Here is an 11,376-nt window from a genome sequence, read left to right on the forward strand (position 1 = left end):
ACTTTGTTTTAGAACAGAACGTGTACAGGATCTAAATCAGTACAGCCTGCATGTACAGCGTTGTAGATTACTGCAGCATTCTATATTGCTTTAAGTTCAGAACCAGGCCAGCCCAATCCCCACACATTCTGGATAACCCAGATGTTTCCCAGATCCCCAGCTGGGAACTGGGAAGGATAAACGCCCAATGCCTGACCCAAGGTCTCCCTGCATCTGAAACTTAATAAAGTCATGGCCAATTTTAATCCCATAGCACCTTGTCTTGAGTCATTATTCCACTCGGGAGTTGCCTGGGGTTGAGGGGACTCCACCTGTCCATGCAATAGTTAAGCCTATTGCATCACACCCTTTTAAAGTTTGGCCTTCGAAATATAACCCATTCCCCTTCAGGAAGAAGGAGACATAGGATAGCATTTAGAATTTAAAAAAAAATCAGTATATTTCAGTTCTATGTGACTTGAACATCATATGCCTATCCCCTTCCATTATAGTATTAATCTACAGTTGTTGTGTTGTTGAGGTTTTTTTTAAAAAAAAAAATCCAGACAAAAACATATATTTAAATAGTTACAGTATATTTAAAACATATTTCCCCCTCAAAGTACCTATTTCCAAATGCACTTTACTTTTTCTCAAGATATACATTTACACTCTAATACAGTGGTGCCCCGCAAGACGAATGCCTTGCAAGACGGAAAACTCGCTAGACGAAAGAGTTTTCTGTTTTGGAGGTGCTTCGCAAAACGAATCTCCTATGGGCTTGCTTCGCAAGACGAAAATGTCTTGCGAGTTCCTGCGGGGTTTCCCCCCCTTTTTCTAAGCCGATAAGCCGCTTATCAGCTGATCCGATAAGCTGATAAGCCGCTAAAAGCCACTAATAGCGCTAATCCGCTAATCCGTCAATGGGCTTGCTTCGCAAGACGAAAAAACCGCTAGACGAAGAGAATCACAGAACGGATTCTTTTCGTCTTGCGAGGCACCACTGTACCCTACTGTACTGGAACATTTGGGAAATGTGAAATCTGGTGGTGAACAGCATGAGCTCAGCTGTTTGCCTTTCATAGGAGCTAGGAGAGAATTTTCCATGCCAGTTTGACTAAGCCATGTACTTTTCAACTTCCTTGTGGTGTCTTTTGTTTTGCTTTCATTGGACTTTTTTTGGTCCCTGGAGGCTAACTCTTAACTGTTCCTCTATTGCTTATCACAACTTTAGGGAAAACACAAAGGATAAGAGGGAGAAAGAGAATACTTTAGAAGGATAAATGTCTGAAAAAGAAAGCCTGAACTATTTGTGTGGGACCTTCCAAATGATTTAGAACCCTGGAATACAAGGGTTCTAGATCACGCAGGGAACCTTCACCAGCAGAAAAGGCTCCCCAATGCAAAAATCCAGCCAATAATACACATAGCTGTCAACTTTTCCCCTTTCTTGTGAGGAATCCTATTCGGAATAAGGGAGTTTCCCTTTAAAAAAGGGAAATGTTAACAGCTATCCTAATTCATGGAGGCCTGTGGGTTACTGACAGGGATGTAGCAGAAGATGTGGGACCAAGAGCATGTCTCTTTCTCACTCCAGCTCAATGGAAAACCCCATTGCAGTTCTTGGTTCTATGAAATGAATTTATGGAGGAACAAGGTTTGGTTGGCAAACACTACAATAAAAGCCACACTACTCATACATAGCACATACCCCACTCACACATAAGTTGTGTTGGCTGCTATGGAGACTATGCTTGTTTACAGAATTTAAAAAGAGTTTAAACAGCTGTCTAGTTGTTGCTTGCTGTCTTGATCACAAAAGCAACCAGATATACAGCCAGAGTTTGTATCAGATCCAGATGAATACCAAATCTGAACTGAAGTGGGGTGTCTCAGAGGGATTTTGGACTTGTCTGTGACAAAGTGGGATCTGTTGGAGGCTGCACAACTTGAAACAGGAAGCCCTGAAGTGCTTCGTGGCATCTCAGAAATTCAGACTAATGATGATGATGATATTTCAGGCAGGTATCTACTAAAAGCAACACGGTATCTCTAAATTTATCAAGAATGTAGCCAGATGACAGATGGGAAGCTCCTCCATGGCTGATAAATTTAGAAATGATAGAGGTGTATAAAATTATTCATGGTATGGACAAAGAAGGTAGGAAAAGACCTTTCTCCCTCTTTCGTAAGACCCGAACTCATGGGCATCCAATCAAGCTGAATACTAGAAGATTCAGGATAGACAAAATATTTACGCAGCACATAGTAAAACTATAGAATTTGCTGCAGCAGGAAGTAGTGTTGGCCACCAATTTGGATGGCTTCAGAAGAGGGTTAGACAAATTAATGGAGGGTAAGTCTATCAATGGCTACTCGCCAAGGTTATTATATTCTGCCTCCACTATTGGAAGAAGAAAAGTAGAAGAGTTTGGATTTATCACTACCCGAAGGAGCCTCAAAGGGGCTAACATTCTCCTTTCCCTTCCTCCCCCACAACAAACACTCTGTGAGGTGAGTGGGGCTGAGAGACTTCAGAGAAGTGTGACTAGCCCAAGGTCACCCAGCATCTGCACGTGGAGGAGCGGAGACGTGAACCCTGTTCACCAGATTGTGAGTCTACCACACTTAACCACTACACCACCACAGAAGCAATATGCCTCTGAATGCCAGCTGCTGGTTATATGTGGAAAGAGTGCTATTGCACTCAAGTCCCACTTTGGGACTTGCCATGAACATCTGGTTGGCCACTATGAGAACAGGGTGGACTAGATGGGCCACTGATCTAATTCAGCAGGCTCTTCTTGTATCTTTATACTATTGGGGGAAGGAGAAGCTCTGCAAGAGCAAAACTATGTCACTGAGCTTGAGAAAGATGCCAGGATGGGGGAGAGCAGAGGAAGAGCTCTGTTGTGAATGACATGTCAAGTTTGTTTTGACAGGCAATGATTTTTGCATTGAAAGATAATTTCTTTTCGTTCTTTCCCACTCCAAGTCAACTTGAAAAGTGCCTTGCCCAAATCGCTTGGACCTATATGTCTGCTGTTTGGCAGGCTTCTTCCCCAGAATAATCTCTCTCATGTCTGCAATTTGCCCACAACTTGGGGGGCGGAAATTAAGGGATTCCTTTTTTACTCATTGCAAAGCTTTAACAGCTGTCTTTGCAGGAAAAGAATGCACCTATTCTGCAAATTTCACCTAGTTCTATCAAAATATTAAAAAGTTATAGATGCAGAAAAGCTCTGGATTCTTTTGCCATTAATTTGACATTTTTTATCCTCTGTTGAGGGGCTAGTATGCCTGCAAATTTTATCCACTTCTGTCAGAAGGGTAAAAGGATTATACTGTTTTCTCAGTTCCCAGCAGTGAATTGGAGTGGGATGTGAAGTGAGTTCGGATGGGCCCTTAACCCTATTCAGCAGCCTTTGAAGCACCTAAGATGGACTGTTTCCTGAAGAAATGAATCAAGGTCTGAACTTAATTTTGTGGTCAGTGCACACCCCTAATATGGAATCATTTAAATTACATATTTGGCAGACTACAATAGTGTAGTGATAAAGTCCATGGAAGTTTTCATCAAATGGAACACTGCTGACTGTGGTCTCTTTTGGTTATGGTTCACTGAGAAATCTCGATTATAAACAAAACAAAATCTACAGGGAAGGTACAAAGCACAGTGCTTTTTTCCTGGGGGGAAGCAGGGGTACGCATACCCCTAAACATTTTGTGAATTTAAGTTTGGTCTCATTGAGGGGCAATATTTCAATATGAGTAGGAAAATGAGAGTACCCCTAAACATTATTATTGGGGGGGGGGAGCATTGACAAAGCATATGCAGCAAAAAAGGATCCATAAATGGGACATCAGGAATAACAAGTTTTCATCCTGTTAAAAATCTTTATGTAATACAGAGGCATGCTTAGAAGCTGCATGCTCAGAACTGCTCAGAATTTACCAAAGAGGGCCAAATTCTCACATTCTGTTTCTTAGCTAGCAGGTGTGAGTGAATATATTCATAAGTACAGTGTATGGAAACTACGGTATAATCTGCAAATACAAGCAAACAATTCAATAATTGCACATCCCCAGGTAATCCTACGTTAGGTAATCCCAAAATAAGCAGTTTGTGGATTCTAGCTAATACTTGTATGTTTGGTGGTGCAATTGAAAGGTATATTCTCAAGTAATTCGTGATATATTTAAGCATCTCTAGCAAAGCAACTTTAGTTGGTACCCTTCGTTTACAGTTGTTTGTGGCTAATAAAAAAACAGGTCATGTAGACAAAACTATTTATGGCCATATGTGTGGAGATTTTCGCCTGGAAACCAGAATTTTGAAAAGAATGATAAACCTCAACACTGCAGTTCAGTTGTTCTCTTATTGCCACTCTTTTCTTGCTCTTTCCATTGGTCCCTGTTTGTTCACTGGTGAATTGCAGCTTTCTGTTTAACTTTCCCAGTTTCCTCCTGGTATATCCCTGCCTACTCCTCCAACAATATCATCCTCAATCAGTTCAAAGTCTTTAGCTTTCTTAAACTGCAACCACTCCTGTGCTGTGCTCTTTCAGTCTGTCTCAGGACACCTTATGAGAATACTGTTGGATATTTGCAGTTTAGTAGCGCTGCAGAGAGCTTGCTGGGGAGTCCATGCATAACAAGGAACTCAAAAATATCTTAAACAAGGTTTTAATAACAAAACAAAAACTCCTTTTACAACAACAAACATGCACGCACCCACCCCCAGGGTAATGGGAGAGCTAGGTGCTGCTCCTTATATACTATGCCCAAATGCTGACACAGCTTAATTAACACAACCTAGCAGCACCTGCTATGTTTCACAGCTGCAAGGCTGGGTCTCGTTATATGCCCTGGCCCTTAAAGACATACACAACTTGTGAAATAATAATGAACCTTCACATTTTACAGTGACCATTCAACAAATACTTCTCCTCATTGCCAGAGTACCTGCACTGTATGCAGAAAGCCTCAGGTTTAATCACTAACATCTACAGGTAGGGATGGCAGAGGCCCTGCTTAAAATCCTGGAGAGCCTATACCAGACAGGATAGACAGGTATTGAGCTAAATGGAGTGTGGTCTGACTTGGTATATGGCAGTTTCCTATGTTCCTAAAGTCCACCTTTTGTACTAAGTGTTTGGTTTCAGCTCCTTGTCCTCAGGGCCGGTGTCAAGAGTCGGTATGGCTGAACATCGGCTGAGGGCACAAATCACAGAAGGGGTACATGGACAAAACACTGTTGAGTCTGCCTTATATGGTTCTCTGGGAAGTGCCACAAAGATGCATCACTTATTATGATTATATTATTATGCTATAATAATGACCCTCTTAATCACAACTCCATTGAGATAACTTCACTTGGGCTTCCACATTTCTATGAGTTCGGTCAAGGCTGTGGCAGTGAGATCAGCCAGTAAATTCCTCCTTAACTATTATAAACTTCTCAAATAAAATGTAGAGAGGATAAAATTATGAACTTATAAAGACGAGTTTATTATGATTCATATCCAGTAACAGTGAACTTCAAGGAAATATTCTCTTTCTGATTACTCATTCTATGTAATACTGTATTAATCCAAGATCCCTTCCTCCTATGGGTGGGCAAATCTGTCAATTTTAATTTCTCCCAGTTTCTCATATTTCTAGTTTTCAGTTTAGATCTCCATATTTCCACATCAGGTTGCAAATTCTTTTCTTTTTCTTTCTTTTTTGAAATCCTAATTACTGCAAAATTCTCCTAATGCATGCATTTTTTGGTATGCAATTTTGCCTTATTCGAACAGTTTTACAAAGCATAAGTTACCTAATATTTATTTTTTCTCCAAAGCATGCTGTATGCTATTTTAAATAATATATGCATTTTATGTATGATTCATCTTAGTATATGCATTTTAATGCACATTGCTTCTTTGAAGACTGAATTGCAAAATTCAGAGAAGTGAGAAGTTCAAAGTATGGCTGTGCTTCATTTTGCATATTGTTTCGGAAACTGCGAACTAGATTGGATGCATTTTGAAATGTGGACCGAACTGAATTCCTCCCCCATCTTTACCTCTGATAGAAGAATCTGTGATCCAAATCTTCTATCATTGGATCAGTCATGAAGGTGATATTTGACAGTTCTCCTGCTTGTCCCCTTTGGAACAGCATGGGAGGTAGTGTAGGAGACTGCTGAAGGTTGTTCTGATCCCTGTTCTGTTAATTGGAAGCTACACTGGATCAAAGATAATTGGATACAACCCAATGAGCCTTATTTCTGAACAAACATGTATAGGATTGCATTGATTAAGATGGCAAGCCAATGCCCACTTATTTGGCTGGGAGTAACCCTCATTGAACTCAGTGCCATTCTTCTGAATCCTATACATTTACAGAATAATTTAGGATGCCCTACACTATACTGCCCCTTCATGGATCACTGCTTTGTCGTGGCGAAGGGGCTTGAATAATTCAGAGAAGCTATGAGCTATGCCGTGGAGGGCCACCCAAGATGGACAGGTCATAGCCGAGAGTTTAGACTAAATGTGATCCAGCTGGAGAAAGAACTGGCAAACCACTCCAGTATTTTGCCAAGAAAACTCCATGGACATAAAAAAGGAAACGCTTTGAGAAGAAAGTGAGAGTTTCCAAGGCATGCTCTGGTTCATGGGGTCACGGAGAGTCGAAAACAACTAAGACAACTAAACAACAACACTATCCTGGTAAAAGAAGTAGTATTGTCACACTTTAAAGGCTAAGAAGCCAGTTTTCAGATAGGCTTTCATGATCCACTTCATCAGCTGTAGTCCACGAAAGCTCAGGTCACAATAATCTAGTTGCTTTTAAGGTGCCACAAAAACTCTTGCAACCAAAAAACCAAGTTAATTGCATTTGTTGGTTTGAGGATTTAAATCATGCTATGAATACAGAGGAGGCATCAGTTAAAAGCACCCCCCCCAGCTCTGTTCTGCAGAAATTGCAAGACATCTTGCGTGAAAAATATTTGCATAGGCAGTTGTGTTTCCACACATACATCAAACTAATCTGAAAAATTTCAGTCACAGATGACTTGAAATGTTTATGAAGTTTAATTTTGTTTTACATAACACTTCATTTCTAAAGAGTTTCAAAGGCGCTGTCACACATATCAAAGTTTCATGTCACAGTTTCTGGTTCAGAGGTAGGAGCTGTAATGCCAACTGGCTGATAAACTGCTATGGAACCATCTTCAAATAAAAATAAACTTTGAAAAAGAAAATAAAAACAAAAAAGACCTAAAGTGGCTCTATTGGCAAAACTTCCAAATGTACTCTGAATGCTTCATTGTGACCCTTTGCAATTTTTTATTTATGGTTGTAATGGTTGTAACACTTGTGTGTTTATGAATTGCTTTATAAGTTTGAATTCTCCAGGTAGATACAACTTTCTTGCTTGCTTCTTTAAAAAGTAACAATATTTCCCATACTTGACATCCCAACTTTCAATAATATTTAGGAAACAAGTAAAATATGTGCCTTTCGAAGTCATACATTTAGGCTTCCTTTGATAAGGCTGACCAAATTCTGATATCTTAAATAAGCATGTACTTTTTTTGTTGTTTTCCCCCCAATGGTGGGCTATCTCTGACTCATGCTAGAAATGTTCAAAACAATGATATATGTGAAAAAGGGTCTGTGAGCAAAATGGACTGTTCAAATTCTGTAATATATTCTCTCAAAGCTGGCAAGCTTTGAATTGAATTGATGCAATTATGGCAAAGTCAACTGTCAGTAAGAGAGATCTGTTGGGTTGTATCGAAGTTGTACTCAGAGGAAACCCACTGAACTCAATGGCCATGACTAACTTAAGTCCATTGTTTTCAGTGGTCTACTCTGAATAGGACTTTGATGCAACCCATTATTTCACTAATATATAGTTGCCCTAAGCAAGGACAGGGATTATAAACAAACAAAAAAAACAAACTAAGAGTGGATCTCAAGGTCTTAGCATCAGAGCAACCCATAGGAATGACATATTATTCTGGAATTAGAGAGTATCACCTCATTTCTCAGAACAAAGCTGAGATCCTTCATAAAGAAAATCACTGAGAGTCACTTTTCTCACCATGCACATCCTTCCATCTGTATTTATTTGTTTACTTCCCAGGAGTAATAATTATACCCTGTCTCTTTAAGAAAGTGTCAATCCTATATCCATTTCCTTGAGAGTAAGCCCCACTAAACACAGTGCTTTACATAAGGGTAATATGATTGAACTAAAGCTACACATGGAAGAACACTGTAGTATTTAATTGGAAGCCTTGGTGTTTACTGACCCAACTATATATTTTTGTGACTTCTATATGCAAGGAATATAATAGCTGAAGCAATATTGGAAGTCCAAGGCAGATGTGTAAACTGGGAATTATAAATAGACCTTTATACTTCCTGACAAATTTTCACTAAAAGGTTACAGGGATGTATATCCATCAATTATCAAAGAAAGGGCATGGCATTAAAAGTATAATGCAACTTTGATGTGCAATGGGAATTTATAGGAAGGGGGTGTTATAGGAGACGCTGTTACTAACAGAGAAGGATAACATCTGCAACCAATATAGTACTACCCAACCAGAGTCTTTGGGAAAGGGTGGGATATATGCTTAAATATCACAATTATTAGTTGTTTTGAAAATTATAATATTCATCCCCTACGTAAAGCTGAAGAAACTCACTGATTTCTGCATTCCTCACCTGAATGTTTGAAGAAGGACTATTATTCACTAGATCGCAAAGGCATTATTGCTTCACATGAAAAGCGGTATCTTCCTAGCATTCAATAAATCAGAATTTTGTTGTCTCAAAGTGTCAGAAAGTAAATGCGGTAATCCGTCCACATATTTGATGTTTTTATCCATCATTATTTTGTGCTGAGAGGATGTTTGCTTTCTCTCTCTGTGTATATATATATATATATATATATATATATATATATATATATACGTCTCTGAGTCTTGCTTCCTAAATTGTAAGAGTGACCTCTAGTGCTTTGCTGTTTCATTATAGTTCCCTGTCCTATTTTGCTATAGATTTAGTACATCTTGCTGCAAGCATCCGATTTAATTCTGTGCATAGTGCAAAATGTTATTAATGTGAAATTCAATTATGATGGCCTTTTAAATTCATGAAGTACACAAAGCAGAAGGATGAAGAAATTGTTTCTAAACACACACACACACACACACCACCAAATCTGGATAAATTGCAGTAGGGGGGGGCTAACAGGAAGAAGTTGTTATTCATGTTCAGGATTGCTCTGTGCACTTGAATGTCAAATGAGGTAGCATGACTGGATGATAACAAAAGATCAGTTTGGTTCTGCAGAGCATCTGTTGTTTCTGTGATAGCACATATCAGTTCTAAGCCTTTAAAGCACAAAGCACCTGATGAAATCTCAGAACTTCCACTTTCCTCATCTATTGCTTAGATGTTCTCAAGGAGCTGTCCCTTCAAACAGTGGTCTAATGCTATTCATGAATTCCTACAAGCCCCAACACTTGGTTCCTCCAACTATAGACACCGCTTTTTTACTCTGATTCCCACACTGCACATGGGGCACCTCCAATGAAAGAAGTATGCAAATTTTAAAACAGCAGCTAGGTCGTTTAAGCTGCAGTCTTGCACACACTTCCCTGGGAATGAACACCCATTGAATTCAATGGAACTTACTTTTGAATAGACATGCATAGGTTTGCAGTGTTAGTGCAAAATGAAGCCTATGTTTTATGAGGGCTTTGAGGACCCCTGAGATCAATTATCAAGTACATAAAATTGAGCGCACTCAGACATTCGTCTGTGATGCGCTTTGTACATACCAAAGACAGTCATATCTGATTCAACCTTGGAAGCTTTTTCTTCCAAATTCTAGGGGGCTGAGGCAGCAATCCTAAAAAAACACTTACCAGGGAGTGAGCCCTATTGAACATAGTGGTACTTACTTCCAAGTAAGCATGTATAGGATTGTGCTGTGACTCTTAAGTTTTAGAGTTTCAGTAGGCTTTCCTTTACAATTCTAACATTCAGGTTTTATTGAGGGGGGAAACTTTACATGCTGCAGCTAACATTCTGGTCACACATGAACATTAACCTTTGTGTAATCGATGAGCATCCTGTAAAAGCTCATTCTCAACATTCACTCCTCAGTTACATTTGCCATGCACTTGTGCTCTACAGTACAAAGGAGTTCCTCATAATTCAAGGATATACAGGGGAAATTATACATTGCTAAAAGCCAAGCTGATGCAGCAGCAGCAGTAGCAATAGCAGCAAAGATCAGTGTGTCTCTAATCCCCATAAATGACTTAAATCCTTGCAAAATACTGTGCTGATATATGGGTAGCATTTTATTTTTTTAAGAAAAAAGAAATAAAATGAAAACATGCAGTTAAATAGTGAAATGCGAATTGCCCATTATTTTGGAGGCTGGCTTAGTCCACACTGTGCTCTGATTACAGTCTGGTAAAAACAATAAATGATGAAATATGGGAATTGCATTTCTGAGCCCCTGGAACATTTTCATCTCATTTACCTGCTGTTAGCATGATTATTATTTTCCCCCAGCAACACTGATTTCTTTGAAGAACTGCATTTCTAAGTCTAGATCTCGTTACAATAAGCTGTAAGTTTCTCAGGACAAGCTGGTACAAGTTTAAAAATCCATTTGCAATACTTACATTTGTTCCCTGCTACTAATATATTCCAGTGGTGAAAAAGGACCAGAAACAGCAGCTTGAATAAGGTCTCCGTGAAAGAATCCATGTTCTCATTGATGGAGGCACCCAAAAGTGCCAGAGTATTAGGAAACAGGCACAGCTGCTCTGCACTTCAGTCCTGTCCTTGCCTCCTCTGCTCTCCTTTCTCTTTCTCTCTCTGCCTGTCTTTCAATGCTTCCCAGTAGCCAAGGATCTCAGTCAAATGCACTCTGCATCTTCTTGCTCCCTCCTCTCTCTCTCTCTCACACACACCACAAGATCTGCTCCCCCCGCCAACAACAGCAATCCCCGAAGAGCAGCTGCAAGAATCTCTCCTCTAATTTCACAGAATCACTCAGAGCTAAACTGCTCGACTACCCTGTACAGTTTGGTTACTGAAGCTTCACGTTCATAATGTGTCCTGGACACCCCTTGTGGTGACAGGTAGGAAATGTGAGTCTATGATGAAAGCTAGACAATAAAGGGAACAGCCTGCACATGTGTGCCTGTATAGCCTCCCTGCCGGATTACGACTGTTCCCAATTCTTTATGGTCATGCAGTGGGAGGAGGGAAACAGAGTAAGAGCAAGAGAAGAAGGAAGATTTCCCCCCCACCCTATTTGTTTCCATTATGACCATCCTTTTTCACCGAAGTCTGCATTTAATGACAA

General features: G+C 39.8%; 1 protein-coding gene across 5 annotated transcripts in view; it reads right to left on the reverse strand.

The window, feature by feature from the left end:
* CNTNAP4 (contactin associated protein family member 4) overlaps nucleotides 1-11,164 on the reverse strand; it is a gene marked incomplete at its 5' end in the record, with an annotated part of 292,590 nt that extends 281,426 nt beyond the window's left edge. For 2 of the 5 annotated variants that reach the window (XM_082241506.1, XM_082241505.1), the window contains one exon: nucleotides 10,688-11,156. In XM_082241506.1, the coding sequence (XP_082097632.1) occupies nucleotides 10,688-10,772 (85 nt within the window). Of the gene's footprint in view, nucleotides 1-10,687 lie in introns of all 5 variants that reach the window. The other 3 variants (XR_014224342.1, XM_082241508.1, XM_082241509.1) reach the window with 3 other exon arrangements.
* Nucleotides 11,165-11,376: the final 212 nt, after the last annotated feature.

This window comes from Podarcis vaucheri (genome assembly GCF_965113315.1).
Source record: "Podarcis vaucheri genome assembly, chromosome: 11".
In the NCBI taxonomy this organism is placed as follows: Eukaryota; Metazoa; Chordata; class Lepidosauria; order Squamata; family Lacertidae; genus Podarcis; species Podarcis vaucheri.